Raw genomic sequence first — 25,442 nt, forward strand, 5'->3', positions numbered from 1 at the left:
TATCATAGGGTGTAATAACATATATAACATAACATACATATCATAGGGTGTAATAACATATATAACATAACATACATATCATAGGGTGTAATAACATATATAACATAACATACATATCATAGGCTGTAATAACATATATAACATGAACATACATATCATAGGGTGTAATAACATATATAACATGACATACATATCATAGGGTGTAATAACATATATAACATAACATACATATCATAGGGTGTAATAACATATATAACATAACATACATATCATAGGGTGTAATAACATATATAACATAACATACATATCATAGGGTGTAATAACATATATAACATAACATACATATCATAGGGTGTAATAACATATATAACATAACATACATATCATAGGGCTGTAATAACATATATAACATAACATACATATCATAGGGTGTAATAACATATATAACATACATACATATCATAGGGTGTAATAACATATATAACATAACATACATATCATAGGGTGTAATAACATATATAACATAACATACATATCATAGGGTGTAATAACATATATAACATAACATACATATCATAGGGTGTAATAACATATATAACATAACATACATATCATAGGGTGTAATAACATATATAACATAACATACATATCATAGGGTGTAATAACATATATAACATAACATACATATCATAGGCTGTAATAACATATATAACATAACATACATATCATAGGGTGTAATAACATATATAACATAACATACATATCATAGGCTGTAATAACATATATAACATAACATACATATCATAAGGTGTAATAACATATATAACATAACATACATATCATAGGGTGTAATAACATATATAACATAACATACATATCATAGGCTGTAATAACACGCATAAAGTTATAACAATGGCACTTAGGAGTGTTGCCTTCAGGGACCACATGGAACTAGTTAATATCAGCAATATTTTACCAGCCTGTCAAACAACAAGAGGTAACAGCAATAATACAGTGTTCATTTCAAAGCCTTACTTACAAGTACACAAGTATTACAATCTAAATATAGGCTACTGAAAGTACCAAAAGTACTCACTATGCAGAATGTGCCATTTCACAATAACATATCTAGTATATTTAATTTAATTTAAAAATATTGGAATTAATTTATATACAGTACTGTTGGGAAACTTAATCTATAATCATTATTTATATAATAATAAAAACAGTTTAGGGTAGTTTATTTGCAAAAATAATGAATATAAAAAGAGGAAGAAATTATTAATAATCAAATACTAAACACAACATATTTTATTAACATTTTAACATATATTATATTTATTTGTTAATCATCTATTTTCCATCCTGGATCATATATGTATATATTAAAAGGTGTATATATAGTGAATATATGTATATAGCTATGCTATGAAAACTTCCACACTGTGGATCAATAAAGTTCATATCTTTATCTTTATCTGCAAAATAACTAGATACCAATGTTGTTGAATAAATGTAGTGGAGTAGAAGTATAAATTAAAAAACAAAGTAAAGTGTAAATACCTCTAAATTGAATTTAATTACAGTATTTTAGAAATTATACTTCCAAACAATGAAGAATGCAAATGTGGCAGAAGTGAGCCTCACGTAATGAGCTGCTCTCCCCCCCCCCCCGCAGTGCTGACGACACTGAAGACTAATGACCTGTAATGCACCAACTCAACCTGCGCACGAGCTCATAACCCAACATTAAATACATCAAAGTGATGACCTCATTTAAAATACATGTTTTAAAATAATAAAGCACACTCTCGTGAAGCCTGATGAAAACGCTTCCTTGTCGTTGGACAATAGGTGCAGTTCCAGTGGCTTCACAATGGCAGTATGACAAGGTCAGCTCCGAGGGGGGGTTTCCGCCTGGCTCAGCAAAGACCTGCAGAGCTGCGGGGCACGCTGCTCAGCTGACGGGGCTCTTTGCTTGTTCGTGGTGCTGTTTCTCGAAGGGGCCCCAGTGACAGAGCCATTCACAAGCACGGGCCATAAATGACCGAGTTGAACGCCACATTAAGCACCGCATTCTCACGAAGCAGGACGGAGCAAAGCCAAAATGCCAGGAACAAAAGGTAACACATGTGCAACAAGAATACTAAATGTTTTTTGGTTTATTTTATCTGGATACCAGAAGAGCTGCAATGCATAAACAATTAGATGTCTCATCTAACTAAGAATCGACATGTTTCCAAATCTGAATTCTGCTATTTTCAGGTAATAAGTCGGACAAGAAGTCAGCTACCAAGGTAGATACATCCTCTCTGCTCGTCTAAAATACTCGTGTTCTTCTCAACGTTTGCAGCTTAACTTAAATTATATTTGCTTTCATTTCTCAGCAACCTCAGAGTCCTAAAGAGCAGCCGAAGAAAGTTGATCAGAAAGGAGATGACAACAAGAAGCAAGGAGGTAAACATTTATAAGAAGCCGCCTCTGGTCATGATCAGGGTTACAGTCCCACACACATTGATTGGGACGTCCTGTGCTTTGGGAGTGTCGTGTCCCCAGTGAAGGTATCTGTGTGTGTCTCATCCCCTCGCAGGACAGCCGAAGGGAGAGAAGCAATAACTTCCAGGCGTTTGTGAAGATGGCGCTGGAGACGCTGCTGGGGTCCTGCCGTCGTAAACACGGGAGCCCCCGGGGCAGGCAGGGCTGAGCGCACTGTGACCCCGGAGCCCGCAGACTGGGCTGTTGTGCTTCAAACACAGCATCTGCTCACCTCTCACAGAGGCAGCACGTGAACCTGATCTCCATCCATCACCATCTGTTGTTCAACCCCTGCCCCCCCCGCCCCCCACTGGTTTAAAGGATGCTCAGGATTAGACTCCAGGTGAAACCGGACGATTGCTCTGAGCAACAACAAAAAAACATTTTGTCCTCCCTTAATTAACAAGCCCCCCCCCTCACCACGACCGACTGTCTAACAGTCCACACATTCTTGTTGTAAATAATAATTCAAATTAAAAACTATTTCTTTCAACGGTCCATGTTTATCTGGCTTCTATGTGCATCTGATGTTCTCATCTCTACAAAACAAGCTAAATATTACATTATATTGTATTATATTATATTATATAATATTGTATTATATTATATTATATTGTATTATATTATATTATATAATATTGTATTATATTATATTACATTATATTGTATTATATTATATTGTATTATATTATATTATATTATATTATATTATATTGTATTATATTATATATATAGTATTACATTATATTGTATTATATTATATTATATTGTATTATATTATATTATATTATATAGTATTACATTATATTGTATTATATTATATATATTATATAGTATTACATTATATTGTATTATATTATATTGTATTATATTATATTTATATAGTATTACATTATATTGTATTATTATATTATATAATATTGTATTATATTATATTACATTATATTGTATTATATTATAATATATTGTATTATATTTATAATATATTGTATTATATTATATTATCTAGTATTATATTATATTATATCGTAATTACCATTAGATCTTAGTCTATTCTATAATATATAGTTATTAGTATTATATTATATCTCTCTTTCTTCTCTTATCTTCTATTTTCTTCTTTTCTCTCTTCTCTTCTCTTTCTTTATTCTCTTATCTCTCTCCCCTTCTCTTTTTCTTCTCTTCTTTCTTCTTCTTGTCTTCTCTTCTCTCCTCTCCTCCCCTCTCTCTCCTCTTGTTTTCTTCTCTCCTCCCCTCTTCTCTTCTCTTGTCTTCTCTTGTTTTCTCTTCTCTTTTCTTGTCTTGTCTTCTTCTCTCCCTCCCTCATCTCCTCTTTCTTCTCTCTCTCCTGCTGCTGCTTCTTCCTCCCCCACCAAGTCAAGCGTGAAACACAAATACCAGTTTTTACAGTTATTTTGAGCACAATTGTTTTTTTCTGAGAAATAAAAAGGCAGCGAGACTAAAGCTCTTTTATATTTATATTTAACAGGCAAGCTTTTTAATGTTTTGTATAACTTTAACTGTTATTCTTGAAGTCACTGAGGATTTATAAATACTAAAAACCTTTTAGTAAAACATGTTTATTTAGCATGAATACATGTTTTCTCCCCAGCAGACTGGAGGAGATCCTGAATCATTTTTAAATCTGCTTCTCCACAATGAAACAGAATGAATCACAGGTTTGATGTAAAACTTTTATAAAAATATCACAGATCTTCACATTTACAGGGAGAAAAGTTGCCTCGAAGTAAATATCAGAAGAATATTTAAAATATTGAACTTGTTGGCATCAGGTCTGCAGAGACAAACATCCAGCTCTAATCTAAAACACCGGCCAGACTTCAGACAAACAGAACGTCTGATTCTTCACGTGATCCAGTACATGAAAATAAAATCTGTACTTCAGGAAACATATTTAATATAGCGTACTGTATCATTTCATCTCATAATACTCCCCCCCCCAGACAGTAACACGTGTGAAATACCCTGAATCTAAACCGAGTGAAAGACTTCTTCAAACGTTCACAAATACTAAAAAGACCTTCGCTAAGCTAAAGGAAAATAATTCAATTTAAAGGAAATTATCAAAATAACACAAAGTTAAATACACCATTAAGAAATGTCACCACAGAAATTAGTTCATATATATATATATATATATATATATATATATATATAAATATATATATAAATATATATATAATAATATATATATAATAATATATATATATTTATATATATTATTATATATATATAAATACATATATAATAATATATATATAATAATATATATATATTTATATATATATATATATATAACGGATTAAATCACAAAAGGGGAAATCATTGTACATTTTAATTGCTGCCTCGTAACCCGCCGTGACCTCTTGTTGTCGTACTCGTGTGATGAATCTGGAGATATTCTGTTTTATTCTTGTTCCCAACAAATCCCATCGAAAGACCAAAAGCAATAATTAATTAATTCTACGAACAAGTGTTTTCTCTTTATTCTGTATTCTCTGAGTCCTGTGCTGCATTCAAGGGGTGTCGGAATAAAGACTGTCAAGTTGGAAAGTCAGCGCAGAGTTTGGTGCACGAGCTGACGTCACATTACGCAGAAACATGGCGGACGAAAGTAAATCTTGTGTTGATGGTGAAAAACTTTTATTAATTCATGTCTTGAATACTCTGCAGAGTCTGTGTATAAATCCGTATATATTTATATTAATATATTAATTAATATGTATGTTATATATTTATATTATATATTTAGAAATGTGTATAAATCCGCTACAGAAAATAGTTCCCATGGAGTTAAAAAAACAACCTTTATAGAGTTAGATTTAAGACTTTTTTTTATGCTTTAAGACCAATTGTACACGCAATGTTATCACTTCCTAATACAAAATGTGACGAATACCCAACAAATGCATAACGTGTACAAAAATATGGCGTGTACAAAATATCGGCAACACGCTGGTGTACGTTGATATAAGGTATACGTAGTATTCGTTAAGAGCTCGCTGTGTTACGCTGGGGTGCGTTGTTTTGAGCATGTTCAAAATTACCGGACGTACCCGACGTGTGCTTCATAAGATATGCAGACGTTACGTTACGTTACGTTAGACATACGTGAATACGGAATACGTACGTGAATACTTACCTACGTAAATATAGTACGTAAATACCTACCTACGTAAATACAGTACGTGAATACCTGCGTAAATACCTGCGTGAATACCTACGTGACTACGTTAGAGGTACGTTAGATATAGGCTACGCCAGCTGACGGTGACTCCTACAGCCAGTTTATTGATAACGAGTGGATAACCTATTCCTACCCGATGTTAAGATGATGCCTGACGACGGAGTAACTTATTAAACTTAAACGTGTCAATCTTGGCTTATTTCGCTTTCGCCAAATTAAAAACTATTTCTTTCAACGGTCCATGTTTATCTGGCTTCTATGTGCATCTGATGTTCTCATCTCTACAAAACAAGCTAAATATTACATTATATTGTATTATATTATATTATATAATATTGTATTATATTACATTATATTGTATTATATTATATTATATAATATTGTATTATATTATATTACATTATATTGTATTATATTATATTATATTATATTATAATATATTGTATTATATTATATTATATAGTATTATATTATATTATATAGTATTACATTATATTGTATTATATTATATTATATTGTATTATATTATAATTATATTAGTATTATACATTATATTGTATTATATTATAATTAGTATTATCTAGTATTACCTTATTGTATTATATTATATTTATCTATACTTATATAGTATTACATTATATTGTATTATATATTATCTACTATTGTATTATATTATATTAATTATATTGTAATTATCTATAATCTATTTGTATTATATATCATATATTGTATTATATTATCTATATTTATATAATTTATATCTATTTGCTATTATTCTATTCTTATTATATGTTATCTATATTGTCTTTTCTATTCTATTCTATTTTCTTATATTATCTTATCAATATACTCCCTCTAATCTATCTTTTCTTCCCTTTATCCTTTCTTCTTTCTTTCTTTCTTTCTCTTCTCTCCTCTCCTCCCCTATCCTCCTCTTTTATTCTATTCTCTCCTCCACTCTCTCTCTCATTTATTATATTTTCTTATATTATCTTGTTTGATTGTCTTTTATCTTAATCCATTCATATAATATTGTATTATATTATATACTGCTGCTGATGGACAGTAATCGACACACCAAGTCAAGCGTGAAACACAAAATACCAGTTTTACAGTTATTTTGAGCACAATTGTTTTTTGTCTGAGAAATAAAAAGGCAGCGAGACTAAAGCTCTTTTATATTTATATTTAACAGGCAAAGCTTTTTAATGTTTTGTATAACTTTAACTTGTTATTCTTGAAGTCACTGAGGATTTATAAATACTAAAAACCTTTTAGTAAAACATGTTTATTTAGCATGAATACATGTTTTCTCCCCAGCAGACTGGAGGAGATCCTGAATCATTTTTAAATCTGCTTCTCCACAATGAAACAGAATGAATCACAGGTTTGATGTAAAACTTTTATAAAATATCACAGATCTTCACATTTACAGGGAGAAAAGTTGCCTCGAAGTAAATATCAGAAGAATATTTAAAATATTGAACTTGTTGGCATCAGGTCTGCAGAGACAAACATCCAGCTCTAATCTAAAACACCGGCCAGACTTCAGACAAACAGAACGTCTGATTCTTCACGTGATCCAGTACATGAAAATAAAATCTGTACTTCAGGAAACATATTTAATATAGCGTACTGTATCATTTCATCTCATAATACTCCCCCCCCCAGACAGTAACACGTGTGAAATACCCTGAATCTAAACCGAGTGAAAGACTTCTTCAAACGTTCACAAATACTAAAAAGACCTTCGCTAAGCTAAAGGAAAATAATTCAATTTAAAGGAAATTATCAAAATAACACAAAGTTAAATACACCATTAAGAAATGTCACCACAGAAATTAGTTCATATATATATATATATATATATATATTATATAAATATATATATAAATATATATATAATATATATATATAATAATATATATATATTTATATATATTATTATATATATATAAATACATATATAATAATATATATATAATAATATATATATATTTATATATATATATATATATAACGGATTAAATCACAAAAGGGGAAATCATTGTACATTTTAATTGCTGCCTCGTAACCCGCCGTGACCTCTTGTTGTCGTACTCGTGTGATGAATCTGGAGATATTCTGTTTTATTCTTGTTCCCAACAAATCCCATCGAAAGACCAAAAGCAATAATTAATTAATTCTACGAACAAGTGTTTTCTCTTTATTCTGTATTCTCTGAGTCCTGTGCTGCATTCAAGGGGTGTCGGAATAAAGACTGTCAAGTTGGAAAGTCAGCGCAGAGTTTGGTGCACGAGCTGACGTCACATTACGCAGAAACATGGCGGACGAAAGTAAATCTTGTGTTGATGGTGAAAAACTTTTTATTAATTCATGTCTTGAATACTCTGCAGAGTCTGTGTATAAATCCGTATATATTTATATTAATATATTAATTAATATGTATGTTATATATTTATATTATATATTTAGAAATGTGTATAAATCCGCTACAGAAAATAGTTCCCATGGAGTTAAAAAAACAACCTTTATAGAGTTAGATTTAAGACTTTTTTTTATGCTTTAAGACCAATTGTACACGCAATGTTATCACTTCCTAATACAAAATGTGACGAATACCCAACAAATGCATAACGTGTACAAAAATATGGCGTGTACAAAATATCGGCAACACGCTGGTGTACGTTGATATAAGGTATACGTAGTATTCGTTAAGAGCTCGCTGTGTTACGCTGGGGTGCGTTGTTTTGAGCATGTTCAAAATTACCGGACGTACCCGACGTGTGCTTCATAAGATATGCAGACGTTACGTTACGTTACGTTAGACATACGTGAATACGGAATACGTACGTGAATACTTACCTACGTAAATATAGTACGTAAATACCTACCTACGTAAATACAGTACGTGAATACCTGCGTAAATACCTGCGTGAATACCTACGTGACTACGTTAGAGGTACGTTAGATATAGGCTACGCCAGCTGACGGTGACTCCTACAGCCAGTTTATTGATAACGAGTGGATAACCTATTCCTACCCGATGTTAAGATGATGCCTGACGACGGAGTAACTTATTAAACGTGTTTCTACAGTACAGCTAGCGTTCAGCATGTTAGCCGTTCTCCAGCATCAGCATGACGTGAACCAGACGGCACTTTTCCAGCTCCGTTGTCCAGACGCTCTGATACGTTTTGAATAAGTAAGTGATACGCTATCAATGTTTGACATGCGTATAATAATTTGTTATGTATTCGTTATGTATACGTCAGTGGTGGAAAAGTTGGACGTATTTGGACTCTGACACATTTTGAGCTACTTTCCATATACGCCGGCTTGTTTCTGCCGTACGGAGCTGTGTATGTCTGGCGTGTTCGGCGTAACGTCTGCGTCCTTCGATCACAACTTACCCTTAATTTATATCAACGTATTGCCGATATTTCGTATGCGCATATGTTTCTGTCATACGGATATATGTGTGGCAGGACCTTTACCGCTTATTTGGATGTCTGTCACGTTAATGCGAGAGATATTTGCAAAATAATAAAACAAAAACAAAGACTTTAAGATTTTACATGGCAAATAAATATGTTATTAAATGTTACGTCACATTTCTTATCATTTTTAATAATATTACGACCTTATTTTTGGAATCATTTTAAAGTGTTGATTGTTTTTTAGAGCCGAGAGAACGAACACATTGTTTTGTTCTTTTACGGGATCTGTTGAGAATAAGAAAGCCACACCACATCTCCAGCCTTACCCTTCAAGCCTAAAAAATACCATTTGTGAAACACTTGAGGCGAGGGGGGGGGGGCACATCTGCAGCTGTCGATAATGTGCTGCATGGAGCGTCCACAGAAAGGAGCAGCCCACCATGCTGATGGGTATTGATTGCGACTCACAATGAGACATCTGTAACTGCTGTCACAACACGAGGCTCCACAAATGCAGCTCAGATAAAAAGGATGCGATACAGAGAAGAGAAGGGGGGGGGGGGGGGGGGGGGGGGGGGGGAGGATCGTTTCACGGATATCAGAACCAGTCCCCAGCAGGTTACGATGAAAGATTACGCAGCCGACATGCGGTGCGACCTGAACGCTGCGTGTTGGTTTACTGCTGTAGATTCTGCAGAACAGCGTCACAGTGCAGACGTGGAGCCGCACGTCTCTCGTTATTGCTTCTCGTGCTCCGTCTCTTGTTGTCAGAGGATGAGACGGTACAATATCCAGCATCCAAACGTGACCCAGTGGCTCGTCCAGCTCAGCTCCGACCACTTCTGCACGGTGTGATGGCCGATGTCGCCCTGTAGGGGGCAGCACACACTATGTGAGCTCAATGGGACGACGCATTATGCACAAAATATGTGTACGTCATTCATTTCTATAATAATAATAATAATAATAATAATAATAATAATAATAATAATAATAATGTGAAACCACTTTAATTACACGTGACATAACATCTGTGTGCGTTCTTCACATTTCTGCACAAACCTTTTTAATTCAGATATATTGCACATATTATTATAGTATGTTCTTTATATCTTTCCTTTTCTATATTTATGTTTCTTGATTGTTTTCAGCTTAATTTAACTTTACAATAACTAAAACATTAAGAACGGTTTTCCACAAATGTCGATTGTAACATAAAATATTTCCCTAACAAACTAAATAAGTTGGTTCTGCGTGATGTAAACATTTGTTAAATAATTTAAAAAACAGATTATTTAGAGATTTTAAATTACTTCCCATATCGTGGCGTTTTTAAGATGAACTTTAAACATTTAAAACCAATTAATTACCTTATTATCAGATTAATTAATTAAATTCTGTTCAAGACTTTAAGGATCTGCAGGAACCCTGATTTATTTAAAGTTTATATTAGCACATTTATTTACTCGGCACTAAACCTTTGAAGTGTAGAAGCTGCAGCTGTGCTCACATTCCTCCGCAGCACTTCACGTGTCCCTACGTCACATAGCGTGCTCTACGAGTACAGTGTGTATAAATATCTGCGTCACACACACTCCGTGACCTCACCTCATCCTCCTCCATGTAGTCCACGCTGGAGTTGAACACAGAGCCCAGGTACGTCAGGTGCAGGACTGCCAAAGCGCTGAATGCGATGTTGATGAGATAAACCCAGAGCTTCTGCAGAGGGAGACACGAGGCAGCGAGACACAGCTGAGAACAAAGAGCTTTTATCTTTGCAATGTGTCTCTTAAAGCGCCGGAATGAGTCTTGATGAGTGTTGAACTCTTAACACAATATTCTATAAGAATTCTTCTCCCTTTAAATGTTGCTGATGCAGATTGAAAGTTCTGGAATAATAACTGTCATTTGAAACCATATCTATTAGTGTCATCGTCTAAACTGTGATGGACTCAGCCGTATGTTTCAGTGCACGCCGGCTGCTTCCCCTTGGCATGGATCATCATTCCCCCCCGCTGCTCTCGTGTGTGTACAGCAGAAGGGATTCTTGCTCGGCACCTGGCCAGCAGACCCCAGAACATGTGTAACACATGAGATACACATCACACTTCTCTTGTGTCTTCTCATCTGAGTGAGTTCATCATTATTCTTACTATCGGCGGAGTCAAAGGGGGGGGTTAGTTTTCAGATATTTACTACATGCAGAGTAAAACAGAGACCACAGTGCTGACGAGGCCAGAAGATGGACGAGGCCCCCTGTGAGCGCCTCCTGCTCTCACAGGAAGTGCCAGCGATGCCCGTGCAGCGTCCGTTTGCACCGAGAGAAGAGTTGGAAGAAAACCAGGATATGCACAGATTTTCTTAATAGTGTATATTATATATTTATATATATATATATATATATATATATATATATATATATATTATAATAATAATAATAAAGTGCACTTTTCATTTGCGTAAACAAAACTCAAAGTGCTAAATTATATATTTGTTATTAAATAGTATATATGTATATTATATATATTATGTACATCGTTTTTTAATAGTATATATTATATATTATCTATATATATTTTTAATAGTATATATGTACATGTATGTATTATGTATATATTTGTTTAATAGTATATATTATATATGTTATGTACATATTCTTTTAATACATTATATGTATATATTAGTTTAATAGTATATATGTCAAAATTATGTACATCTTTTTTTAATAGTGTATATGTATATATTATGTAAAATATTTAAATAGTATATATATATATATATATATATATATATATATGTTTAATAGTATTTATACGTATATATTATGCAACATTTTTTATAGTCATATATATATATATATATATATATATATATATATATATATATATATATATATGTACATATTATGTATTTATTATTATTTTAATTGTCCTCTATTCTATATTTACGTTTCTTGATTTTTGTTCTTGCTTTTATTTTAATTTAAACTGGATTCTGATATCTGTGGTTGAAACAGAGATTTATTTTTGTGAAGCATTAATTAAACAACAGAAAGAGAAACTAAAAACTAAACTACAGATAATTAAAAATATGCAAGAAACAATAAAGAATGTGGAGCTGAAAATATCTATAATTTGCTTTAATAAGCATTTAATAAAGAATTCTATTTATAATAATAACTTTACTTTTTAGTACTTATCTTAACAAAGTGCTTCATAAAACACAACATATGTTAAAATGTGTTTCTACTACTTGAATAAAAGCCTCTGAAGAGTCCCTGCTGATGAAGACTGTGAACGGAGAGGAGCAGGAGGAAGATGCATCGTACCTTTTTGTTCCGGTGAGTGCAGTGTGGCTGACATTTCTTTGAGAGGACACAGGCATTACAAATGGCTGCAAGCCTTTTCCGCAGCACTGAAACGAAAAGAAACAAGAGCAGAGCATTAACATGAAGCCAGAGGAAGAGCTCCTTTTTATCCATAAGAGGTAAATTAAAGCCCTGCGGAGAACAGAACCAGTGGGTAATTAACCGTTACTGCAAAGCTAAGCACTTCTTCAAAATGGAAAAAGGGTGTAATGTGGGAAAAACAAAACATTAGGCCGACTCTCACCGTGCTCGATGTACGTGATGAACCCAAGAGATAGAAGAACTGCACCCAGATGGAAACTCAAACCCTGGCAGACACAAGAGTTAGAAACTAAACAACGCAGACGTGCAGGAGAGCAGAGCGCGAGCTGGAAGTGCTCGTGTCGAGAGACCTTTAATATGTTTTAGATCGAATCCATCCGCAGCCAAAATATATCAAATACATACAGAAAATAAAGAGTGTACTATAGGGGTATTCATAGATGTAAAAAAGGCTTTTGACACTATTGATTATTATAGATATATAATAGATAAATATATAGATTACTATAGATTATTAAGTATTCAGGGTTAGGGTTCGGGGGTTAGGGTTAGGTAAACATTATAAATCTAGCTTGTGGGGTTCCACAGGGCTCAGTGCTGGGTCCTACGCTTGTTACTTTGTAAATTAATGATATATATATATATATATATATATATATATATATATATATATATATATATATATATATATATGAGGTCTCGTTTGCAGATTTATGTAAATGTATTTTGTTCTGCTAAAGATTTGAGCAGCTTCTGGACACTTTAAAACTTTAAAACGAAGGTTTGATATTAACAGGTTGTTAAACATTTAAATAAAGCTTCATTAATCACAATGTTTTAATATCGACAAATTACATTACATACAAAATACATTATGATAGAAAACGTTGAAATAGAAAAAGTTAATGGAAATAAAATATAAAGACAAACATGACATTCATGACACGTGTTTTTATCTATTACCTAGTATGTGGAGGTTTGAGGAAATACATAATAACACTGAAACCAGCAAACATAAGATTAATAAACTCAAACAGTGTGGCAGTGGGGGGGGTTACGGGGCCGGCTGCTGGGGGAGAGATGGGAGTGTCTCCGCATCAGGTGAGCAGAAGAACACATCTGGGCTGTCACCTTTTTAAAAGTCAAACTTATTGAGTTTAAAAGTGTATTTATAAGTTGAAAAGGACCCAAATGAAGTGACCTAACGTGCCGTAGTACTCACGTGCAGAAAGGCGCTGGCCGTATACGTCACCATGATGGCGGAGAACGTCCCGAATTTGAGAGCGCTCTTGAAAACATCTGTGAGACGAGAGCATCAGCTTGTTTGAGCGTCTGTTTAAATGAGCCGTTACCACGTCGTTCATAATGAGAGCGGAAACAGCTGCTGCCGTCAACGCTCACTGCTAACATGAGAACTCACAGGTGTGCAGGAAGCGAGACATGGGCAGATTCCACGACGTCACCACCTCCACCATCGAGCGGGGGAACTCTATACTCAGGGGCTTGGATACAGTCAAGTCCCTGCAAAACAAAAAGGTTCAAGAGGTTTTAAAACGTGAAGACAAACACACTTTACTGGAATACTGAACATGCATTTCTGACCATTTGAGGTTTTCTTTCTCCTCAGTGAAGCCGCCGCCGGCCAGAGTCGTCGTGGTCTCGCTCAAAAAACCAACAAAGTAATTACTGAAGTGGAAAGACGTCGTGTTCTCGTACGCCAGCAGCCACCTGATGCAGCGACATTAAAAGAGGCTGTTACGTGTGCACTTCAGGTTGAACTAAAACGGAGTTATTCAACACTGAGATACATACTTTGCGAGTGTACCTCTGAGAAGCATCAGAATAAAGAGAACATTCAGAAGTTAACGTTAGTGACACGTTGAATCATGTTTTACTGTGATGTGGCGATCTTCGTCTCAGGTGCAGTTTATTCTTTTTATCGTGTTTTGTGGGTGCACAGAGGGTGAGACGGGTGCACATAGAGGGTGAGACGGGTGCACATGTGGATGCACAGAGGGGTGAGACGGGTGCACATGTGGGTGCACATAGAGGGTGAGACGGGTGCACATGTGGGTGCACAGAGGGTGAGACGGGTGCACATGTGGATGCACAGAGGGGTGAGACGGGTGCACATGTGGGTGCACATAGAGGGTGAGACGGGTGCACATGTGGGTGCACAGAGGGTGAGACGGGTGCACATGTGGATGCACAGAGGGGTGAGACGGGTGCACATGTGGGTGCACATAGAGGGTGAGACGGGTGCACATGTGGGTGCACAGAGGGGTGAGACGGGTGCACATGTGGGTGCAAATAGAGGGTGAGACGGGTGCACATGTGGGTGCACAGAGGGGTGAGACAGGTGCACATGTGGGTGCACAGAGAGGGTGAGACGGGTGCACATGTGGGTGCACATAGAGGGTGAGACGGGTGCACATGTGGGTGCACATAGAGGGTGAGACGGGTGCACATGTGGGTGCACAGAGAGGGTGAGACGGGTGCACATGTGGGTGCACATAGAGGGTGAGACGGGTGCACATGTGGGTGCACATAGAGGGTGAGACGGGTGCACATGTGGGTGCACAGAGAGGGTGAGACGGGTGCACATGTGGGTGCACAGAGAGGGTGAGACGGGTGCACATGTGGGTGTGAGACGGGTGTACATGGGGATGCACAGAGGGGTGAGACGGGTGCACATGTGGGTGCACAGAGGGGTGAGACGGGTGCACATAGAGGGGTGAGACGGGTGCACAGAGGGGAGGGTTTCATGCGTGCAGGTGAGCATCACTGAGGTGACAGTTACCTGATCTTCCTCCTCTTTTTGCTGTAAACAAAGCAGGTAACACAGGAACATAATTAAATACTTCCCGTCTCACCTGTAAAGCTGTTTGTTTACTTTGTCTCGTGAGCAGCTTCATGTAGGAACTGTTTGATGATCTGACGGAGAAGACATCTGATGTCTGCAACACTCAGATTGACAAACAGCTCTACAGCTGAGAGGAACAATATGCACTTTAGATTTGTGGGTGAACTGTCCCTTTAAGATGTGAACGATGCAAGCCAGACAATAAACAGGGATTTTGATTATTGTATCGTTGAGCTCCCCTCACCCTCGTAGCAGCTTGTCTCCATACACTGGTATGAAATACGGGAAGAGGTAAGGGGCCACGCAGTTGGAAACCACAAGGCACACCTGGCTCTTCATCCAGCTCACAGACACCTTCACAAGCCACGACAGGCTCTGAGGAGAAGGAAGAAGCAAAGATGAAGAAGTTAGAGGATGAACCTTTACAAACACAAACACTTCAAACACGATCAACAGACAAGTAAACAAAAGAGAAGCTGCTAATAAACGTCCGTCACACTCACCAGCTGACGTCCTTCTAAAGCGTCTTTGTAGCTGTTGAAGCTGATCCAGGGACCAAAGATGACGGTGCCCACAAAGTAAATGTAGCCCATGAACTCGATGGGCGACGGCACGCTGGCCACGACTCCTCTGTCCAGATCGAAGGCCAGAGAGACGGCTTTCATGGCCACCACCATCTGTGAACCTGGACGACAGCAGCAGCACTGAGATCAACGCTTCTCCCAGAGGATTGAGGGAACATTCATAAAGTGTTCCTATCGATGGTCCCTATATTCCAACATTATCAAACAGAACATGAAGGTGGAGCAACGAGTCCTACCTCTCATCTTGTGCCAGTTGGTGGTGTCCATCATGTGCAGCTCTCTGAGGAAGTGACACAAAAGCTTCAGTCTGGACGTTTCACTGATTAAACTTTACTGCGACGGCGACTTGTCGGCTCTTACCCCAGCAGCAGGTAGATGAGCACGGTGATGGAGAGGAAGGTGCCTCGCATGGTGGAGTGGCGGCACAGGAAGAGGAAGAGGTAGCAGAGGAGGCTGAGGAGCACCACCCAGATCATGTGCAGCTCAAAGAACAGGTAGAGGGTGTAGAAGCCTCCGGCGATGGTGCCCAGGTGCTTCACAAACGAGGGGAGGCCTGCCGCAGCCAGGAGACACGCGAGGGTTAGAAGTACTACACTACTTTTCATCGTGAGTATGGTAGTGTAGTGATATAAGCTCGTCATATACTTATTTATTTTCTCCTTAGAATTATTAATTTAGTTTTAAAATGAAGTTTTAATATCGTTCAGCACTACTTCCTGTTTTACAAAATGCTGCAGCTGAACTGCTAACTGGAGAAAACAAGAGCGAGCAGCTCCAGGACGCGTCTGCTGCTAACTTTAATAACTTTAATAACTTTAATAACTTTAATAACTTTAATAACTTTGTAAGCCTGTTTTTAAAGATGCTGTATAAATAAAGCCTGGACTGTAAGAGTGGTGAATAACAGCGAGTGGGTACAAAGGGACTGAACTCTCACCCAACATCCAGAGCAGCCGACACAGCAGGCAGATCACCAGCAGCTGCCACACCTGCTCCAGGCCCTGCTGAGCTGTAGGCAGCAGGCAGCCGTGAGCGAGCTCCTGGAAGAACTTCTGTCGGCTGAACGCTCCCATCACTAGGGAGCAGAGGGGCGCCATTTATAGAGCAACTAAAGAAAAGGTTTCTGCATTACGTCAGCATATATACGGATATAATGCACCAGTACAACATACTGTGTGTGTGAGGCACTTAAACAGGGCTGCAAATAACATCGATTAATAATTCGGTCTAAAATGTCAAAGTCTAAGCTGATGTCTTTAAATGTCTTGTTTTGTCACTTTAATATGATATCAATCAGAGAAAAGCAGGAAATCTCCATGTTGCTGCCGCAGAAAACAGCATTTAAAGACATGTTTGCACGAAAAATGTGTCAACTAATACACTCTACACACACACACACACACAGGCAGAATGCCCACTTCACCACTCACTGTCAACACACACAAACTTCAACTCCCAGCATGCACAGCACCTCACTACAAATCTGTGCAAACCCATGCAATGCAATGGCTGTCAAAGTTTTGCTGATGATTTACGTTTTGGTAAATATATAGTAAACATCGTCTTCATTGTGCAACACATGCATCCAGCTGCACGTGTACAACAACATCTGCACGTGCACACCGTGCACAACACCGTGCTGAATTATTCTGCGCCGCTTCGGTGTATGGAGGACTGCTGCACAGGGCAGTGTGCGGGATAGTGTGCACGGCTCTCTCCGCAATGCAGTCGGCCGAGGTGATGAGTTGACTCACAGCTGCATCATGTTCACCTTGTGTTCACCTGGCCGGCAGCGGGAGTCAGTCCTGCTAACGCGTACTGGAGAGCGGCTCTCCCCAGCCCCCCCGCGTCACGGACAGCTAGCTGGACGCCCCGCGGGCATGTCAGTTTGTTTTCCAGGGGGGTACACTTACCCTTGTCGGAGCAGCAGCCGCAGCTTCCTGCGCGTGTTTCCTCACAGCTGCGTCCCCGTCCCGGTGCAGCGAGCTGTGCGCGTGCCGCCGCGGTGTTAAGCACGCTCGGTCCAGATGATGCTGATCTTCTGGATGACTCCCATTGTCACAGCATCAGCACCACTGGCCTGTCATCTCCAGGCAGCCACAAGGATACCCGTCGACCAATCGGCTGCCTTAAGTGCGGGCACGCCAGCCAATCAGCGCTGTCGTCGGCTCTAAGTGACAGCCGGCTCCGCCTATCAGAATCCTCGCTCGTGCCTCCTGACCAATGGGATGTGTACAGCGTGCAGACAGAAGACCCGCATCTGGAGGGATGAGGGATGGTGTGTGTGTGTGTGTGTGTGTGTGTAAGTCAAGGTTCTAAGATATATTATAGTTCGACTCAAAGCTGTGTTCAGTGAGTTAAACTGTAATGTTGTGTAATGTCAGCAAACAGCATCCTCTAAAGTTATAACGAGTCACGACATTATCACAATATCTACACATTAGTGACATTAATCTTTAACTGTTTGTGCGTTTTGTTTTTCTTTTGGCAAATTTACAGTAATTTGTGTGCGAGGCCCTGAATCTAACATATTATATGTCTTATTAACATATCTTTATTATTTCAATATTAGTTCTCTTAAATACCTGCAACTGCAACTCATGAGTTTATAAATAGTCAAACATTCACTATGGTCGAGTTCTTCTTCTCCTTCTTCTCCTCCTTCTTCTTCTCCTCCTTCTCCTCCTTCTTCTTCTACAGATTCAGTGACAGCTCTCTTTAATGCACGCTGCACACACAGACCTTTCAGTGAGACTCGTATGGACACATGCAGCTCAGATGTGTAGATGTGATCTCTTTATCTCGTATCTTCAGGATTACATTTGGTTTTAATGTCAGTGATAAACAGTGAGGATGACGAGGCAAAGAAAACATTCATCGTTATAAAATCATCCGTCGACTGTCACTAAGATTTCCTGCAAGAGATGAAATGTTAGTCAAATGTTTTAAAGGCTGCAGCTTTAGAGTCGTGAACATTATGTCTCAGGGGTCAGCAGCCGCTACAGGAAGCGTCTCAAAGAAACTGGAGTAAAACTAAGGATGCACAATGTATCAGCACGCTCCACCAGAGGAAGACACCCGTGCAGTTTCTCATGCAGTATAAATCCATGGCGTGCGTCTCTGCTGCGGCAGGTGACCGTGTATGCACGGTGAAACAAACACAACAAACACTGAGGTAGATCATTCACCGCCGTGTGCATCAACTCGCAGACTTCAGCGGTTATTACCCGACAGAAGTGTCAAGATATTAAAATCAGTTTCAGATTATTCAGATTCACAGTGTTATTTACCAAACACACTCTTACTAATAAAAGTAGCAGCATTAAACATCCGCGTGCAGCCAAACGGCGCCACTTCCTGCTCCGCGTGCGGCAGAACGATGCCGACGTGCATCGACGTGTGACGGAGGTTCTGTTCGCTTCATGAGCACAAGTCTTGCTTTGATGCTGCGTTCAAGACAAATCGGAACATTTCCAACGTCGTGCAGCAACACGTACAATCGAACGCCACTAAAGGATCAGATCACAATCTCCAGGTCGTACGCCGTCCTCTCCCGTCGGCCGTGCGTCACCGTCTGCTCGTCTGGAGGAACCAGCGGCAGCTCACACGGTTCCTGCTTCACAGCTCTCTGTTTGCTGAAAATGTATTCGGAATTCCTTTTAACCTCGAGTAACGCCGAGGTGAGGTGCTGTGGTGAAAAGAGCTTCAGTGAGGGCGGGAGCTCTGGGTGTTGGGGGGGGAGGGGCTGCAAGAAGGCTGCAGGACAGACGTACGGGGGGCACTTAAACTGAGACGAGGCGTTCTTACACCTGGGGACAGGCGGGGGGAGACGTGACACAGCGGGAGCTGTTAGCGGCGCAGGGATCCCTGAGAAGATGCCCGTGTGTGAGGCCGGAGGGGGGGTTCGGGGGGTTCGGGGGGGCCGGCTCGGCTCAATGGAGTCATCTTCATACTCGGTGATGGAATCGGCCTGTGGCAGGAATAAAATGTGATTGTGACGTTTACAGAACAGGACGCCGCACTTTGGGCACTTCCTGCCGTCTTTGACGTGCTGCAGTTTATGACGCTTGAGGTTCCGACTCGTGACGAAGGTTCGATCACACATGTTGCACGAGAAGGAAGACGGACAGCGGTGATCGGAGAGACGAGCCCGACCCGGGAAAAGCTTTCCACACATTTCACAGACTAAGGAGCCGCCTTCTTCTTCTGCATCTTCTTCTTCTGCTGCTGCTTCTTCTTCTTCTTCTTCTTCTTCTTCTGCATCTTCTTCTTCTGCTGCTGCTTCTTCTTCTTCTTCTTCTTCTGCTGCTGCTGCTTCTTCCTCTTCATGCAGCTGCTTGTGTTTCATTAGCTGTGGTATGTTGGGGAAGTTCTGATTGCACTTCTCACACTTAAACCCTCCTGCTGATACAAACACATGTTTCAGCAGCACGACGGGAATCATTTTGTGCAGGTGCAGGGAGCGGGCCGGAGCTTTGACTGGTGACGCTCTGTCCGTGCTGGACTCGGCCTCTTCAGGCGACGTTTCTCCTTCCTGGGGAACACAGAAGAGAAAACCTTTATGCCTCCAAACTGCAAACTGTCACCTTCTGTTTTTAATCCAACATGTTCCTGATTTTTATCATGAAATATTTCCCAAGTTGCTCCTTCGGTCTCCAGCAGGAGGATTTAGTTTGTTATTATTAAAGATTATTAAAGTTCCTTTAAAGTTTATAAAAGACACGTGTGTTATTCTTATTAAAGGAGCTGTGAACGCTCTGCACAATAACAGCACTGAACTAAATATACGGATGTTCTAACAGCACAACAAGCAGCGGCTGCTACCTTCAGCACTGATGGAGTCTGTTCCTGCGCCCCAGCAGAGGACGGGAGGTCCGCGGGACAATCCCCTCGAGACGGACTCATCTTTTCTTCCGTTTCCACATCGGCTGCACGGCAACGTCTTTTTCTACGAGAAGAATTTGATCTGAACACACAACAAACATCTCACATGTACTCGTCGGTGTGGAGGAGGAGGAGGAGGAACGACGGTGAGAATTAACAGCATGTGGTGCCGTGAGAGACGTTAGTGCAGCAACTTAACGCTGCATAATTATTATATATATATATATATATATATATATATATATATATATATATATATATATATATATATATATTATAGTATAGTATTATTATACAGAGGCACAAATGCAACGTTAAGACATATGCACAGCAATGTGTACTTGTTTTATACGGCACATGCTGGTGGAGCTACCGGGAGTATATACACAGAAATATTCATACTTTATGATTTCTACAGTTATTATTATTATTATTATTATTATTATTATATATATGTAATATTAATATGAATCAAAGTAACTAAAGTTATCAAACATGTAAAAAGAAAAGTACAATATTTCCCTCTGTAGAGGTGTATAAGTATAAAGTACCTCAACATTGTACTGAAGTGCAGTACTCGAGTAAATGTACTGAAGTTTACACTTCTTACCGTTTCACTTTTCTCTTCGGACGGTGTTTAGTGCTTAGAAACACAGAAGGCACAAAGTCCGGACTCTCGTGCTCCATGGACGCTTCTTCTGCACAAACATTAAAAATGACGTTTTCAGAGTCAAACCTCCAAACACACACCAAACACACACCAAACCACACACTAAACATACCAAACACACACTAAACACACACCAAACACACCAAACACACACCAAACAGACACCAAACACACACTAAACATACCAAACACACACTAAACACACACCAAACACACTAAACACACACCAAACAGACACCAAACACACCAAACACACACTAAACACACACCAAACATACCAAACACACACCAAACACACCAAACACACACTAAACACACACCAAACACACACCAAACCACACACTAAACATACCAAACACACACTAAACACACACCAAACACACCACACATACTAAACACACACCAAACAGACACCAAACACACACCAAACATACCAAACACACACCAAACATACCAAACACACACTAAACACACACACAACACACCAAACATACCAAACACACACCAAACATACCAAACACACACTAAACACACACTAAACACACACCAAACACACCACACACACTAAACATACCAAACACACACCAAACACACACTAAACACACACACAACACACCAAACATACCAAACACACACCAAACACACCAAACACACACTAAACACACACTAAAACACACTAAACACACACTAAACACACACTAAACACACACCAAACACTCCCGGCTGCACCACAACAATGCTCCCGCCGTACACGCGTATAACTGAGAACGTGCGTGTCTTACGTGAGATAAAATGAGCGCCACAAACACGAGCGTTTCTTCGGATCTCCTCGCGGCTGCCGGAAACGTCTCCGGTTCGTCTGAAACGGGATTCTGAAGAACTTCAGTTTGCTGCTGGAGGAATGTGTTTACAGCCAGACACGCAGCAGGCGGACATGTTTCTCTTCTTTACTCTACAACTGTTTTGGATCCAGTTGTTTATCTTCGGCTGAGGAAGTTACCGGCAACAACAATCATACGACTTCCGTTGCCAAGATGCGCGCGCACCCTCGTGAATAAAACATTAGGGTTTGTGAGCGATTTGTTTTTATGTTAAACATCTATGTTGTTAAACATAGATGTTGAACATGTTGTTAAACATGTTGTTGAACAGTATATCTGGTGTATTTTACTTTGAGGTCAAAACGTTGGTCTTGGGACTGTTGGGTATTTATTCAAACGTAAAAGAAAACAGCGAAGAAGAGTTTTGTTGTGCCTGTGTGACACCACGCGGCGCACTGAGGACCCCTGGTGGCGGGTTAGGGTAGTACAGCCTACTCAATAATAATAATAACAATAATAATAATAATAATAATACATTTTATTTATAAGCGCACTTTTCATTTGCGTAAACAAAACTCAAAGTGCTACAGAGTAAAAACGATGAGCAAAATATACATTTAAAAAAAACATTTGATAGACAAGACAACACTTTAAAATGGTTAAAGTTAAAAAGATGCGTTTTAGGCCTGTTTTAAAAGCATCCACAGTCTGTGGCGTCCTCAGATGTTCAGGGAGAGCTTTCCACAGTCTGGGAGCGGCAGAGCAGAAGGTGCTATCTCCCTCAGCTACTTAATAATAATAATAATAATAATAATAATAATAATAATAATAATAATAATAATAATAATAATAATAATAACAATACAACATGATACAATTAACAAAGATTCAGAACTTAAGATATAAATGGAAATACAATCATTTAAATAGTTTCAACAAATACCTTGATAAAGCCATCTTAAGTAGTGGTCTAAAGTAACTTTTACTTTTACTTGTACTGTACTTTAGTACATTTTAAAGTTCTCATACTTTACTTGAGTATTTCCATTTTGTATTTTAAAGTTACTTTGAAGATTCAGATTCATATTAATAATGCATGGTTTGATCAACAAATAATGGATCATGTATTATCATAGGTTACAATAAAACTTTATTGATCTCTTGATCAACCTCAATAAGAATGTGTTTATGTGAGAATGTGGGCTAGAATTGTTTTATATATCAGAACACGCAGCTTTAAACTATCATTTTCATTCTCTCTGAGGTGTTTTAATACAATATTTCCAGTTAAAATATAAAGTACAGTGTGTTTATGTGAAACATTAGTTTAATTTGTCAGTGTCCTTGGTCTGGTACAGACATATTTTACAGTAATCAGTGCAGCACAGCTCGTGCATCTTCACAAATATATTCTGGGCTGCACTTTAAAACATTAAAATATTTCCTCTGCAGAGCCACACCTCAAACACATTCTTCATCCTCCCACGGCTGGGATCACACGAGGGGCAGAAACAGGACCGAGGCTCACACTGTGAGGTTCACTGTCCTGCCATATGCTGATATTTACATGTCTCACATGTATCTGTGCAGCACATGATGCTTTATCTCTGTGCTGAATACATCTCCCACTTCTCTGGCTTTACGTTCATAAATTGTCCTTGAGATTAATTTAGTTTAAAACCCTGTTTTACATTTACAAGATTTCTTAAGTAAAACCTTTTCAGAAGTGCTTTGTGTGACAGTGACGGATACACGGCCGGCTTTAATGCACGAGCACTTTCACACGGAAGACTTCTAGATTTGTCAGATAATAAAAAGTAATGATGCTTATTGGAGCACTTGTGTAGAACAGCCATCATTAAGGTTATTAGCTTTTACTGCCATGAAATGTCTGCTGTGACACGCTGACGGGATTATTGTTCCTCCCACAACAACTCAAGATTAATATCAGTCACAGCACATTGAACTCCACATATTAAGTAAACTTTATTTATTATATTAAGTAAAAGGACGAGGCTCGAGATGTTGTGTGTATTCATTTATGCACTTTTACTTTATGTTCAGCTGCTTCTCGAGCTCGGACCACATGTTATTACAAATCTTTAAAAAATGACCCACAAATATATTGGTTTACATTTCTTAAAAGCATCAGCTGGACACTTTTAGTCTTTTCATTGGAATAAGAAAAATATAGAATATCAGCAAACGTATGTTTTGTGTGTCAGAGCTCCTCCAACAGATGTCACTGTTGTGTCATGAGGGGAAGTATCCGCTTTGGGTTTCAGGATTTCAAAATAAGAGTAAAATAACACAATATTAACACCTGACATGACTTATATGTCTATATAATATATACAATATACACAATATACAATATAATATATATATATATAACTATTTGAAACCAACTCGTCCAGAGCTCAGCTGATGTGTCCTGGTGATAAACAGTAACCTGGTGAGCTTAAGGACGGTTGTGGACAAACGTCACGTCTCACGGTTTGAAGATCAATCTATAAAAAGCTGCGTCTGAGAGTTAAATCAATATCTTTGCACCTCCAGAGAAAATCCTGCTGACACCTGTGAAGTTTGAACTCCACGTCAGGAAACAGTTAACAAAGCTCATCAAGTGTGTTTCTTAATATCTACAAGCTTATGACCTGAAAAAGAAGAGAAATTGGCATTGCCCCAGTGTCCCCAGCGTCCCCCCCTCCACCCCTCCGTCCCCTCTCCTCCCTCAAGGTGACTCCTCCATCTGCAGCCTGCTGCCTGTCCCTCCCTCTCTGCAGCACACTGGATCTGATTCTGTGAGCTGTCACTGTCTCACCTGGCTGTTCCCTTCATCGTGCTGGAGCTATGCACATCAATCGCACCGCTGTGCTGCTTTGTTCCTCGTGTGAGTGTGTGTGTGTGTGTGTGTGTGTGTGTGTGTGTGTGTGTGTGAGGAGCAGGTGGGTCATCAAAGTTGGCTTTTTCTCCTCTTTTCTTATGGAAAATAACATCTGAATATATATTGTTTACCTATTTCTGC

General features: G+C 38.6%; 2 protein-coding genes and 1 long non-coding RNA gene across 8 annotated transcripts; 1 reads left to right on the top strand and 2 right to left on the bottom strand.

The window, feature by feature from the left end:
- Positions 1–1,998: 1,998 nt before the first annotated feature.
- Positions 1,999–2,974, top strand: LOC115010829 (uncharacterized). The gene is made up of 4 exons (XR_003832538.1): positions 1,999–2,123; positions 2,266–2,297; positions 2,388–2,457; positions 2,591–2,974. It is a non-coding gene; the product is annotated as an uncharacterized LOC115010829 (long non-coding RNA).
- Positions 2,975–9,750: 6,776 nt separating this feature from the next.
- Positions 9,751–18,291, bottom strand: porcn (porcupine O-acyltransferase). Of its 3 annotated transcripts, XM_029435645.1 has the most exons (14): positions 17,953–18,291; positions 16,977–17,114; positions 16,400–16,592; positions 16,276–16,319; positions 15,959–16,140; positions 15,700–15,830; positions 15,393–15,413; positions 14,195–14,320; positions 14,013–14,113; positions 13,815–13,891; positions 12,795–12,858; positions 12,512–12,597; positions 10,792–10,902; positions 9,751–10,052 (listed from the first exon to the last, which is right to left on the bottom strand). In XM_029435645.1, exons 2-14 carry the CDS (start codon positions 17,110–17,112, stop codon positions 9,951–9,953), a joined length of 1,374 nt encoding a protein of 457 aa, XP_029291505.1. In that variant the 5' UTR covers positions 17,113–17,114; positions 17,953–18,291; the 3' UTR covers positions 9,751–9,950. The 3 variants fall into 3 exon arrangements, with proteins under 3 accessions (XP_029291505.1, XP_029291506.1, XP_029291507.1); XM_029435646.1 differs by lacking the exons at positions 14,195–14,320; positions 15,393–15,413; XM_029435647.1 differs by lacking the exons at positions 12,512–12,597; positions 12,795–12,858.
- A 522-nt stretch (positions 18,292–18,813) lies between these two features.
- Positions 18,814–22,637, bottom strand: LOC115010826 (zinc finger protein 652-like). Of its 4 annotated transcripts, XM_029435651.1 has the most exons (5): positions 22,376–22,636; positions 21,534–21,621; positions 20,864–21,005; positions 20,347–20,573; positions 18,814–20,295 (listed from the first exon to the last, which is right to left on the bottom strand). In XM_029435651.1, the coding sequence occupies exons 2-5, from the start codon at positions 21,608–21,610 to the stop codon at positions 19,557–19,559; spliced, it is 1,185 nt and encodes a 394-aa protein (XP_029291511.1). In that variant the 5' UTR covers positions 21,611–21,621; positions 22,376–22,636; the 3' UTR covers positions 18,814–19,556. The 4 variants fall into 4 exon arrangements, with proteins under 4 accessions (XP_029291511.1, XP_029291510.1, XP_029291508.1 ...); XM_029435650.1 differs by having other exon boundaries at positions 18,814–20,573; positions 20,864–20,987; positions 22,376–22,637; XM_029435648.1 differs by having other exon boundaries at positions 18,814–20,573.
- Between the last annotated feature and the right edge of the window lie 2,805 nt (positions 22,638–25,442).

Source organism: Cottoperca gobio, chromosome 7 (genome assembly GCF_900634415.1).
Source record: "Cottoperca gobio chromosome 7, fCotGob3.1, whole genome shotgun sequence".
Lineage (NCBI taxonomy): Eukaryota > Metazoa > Chordata > Actinopteri > Perciformes > Bovichtidae > Cottoperca > Cottoperca gobio.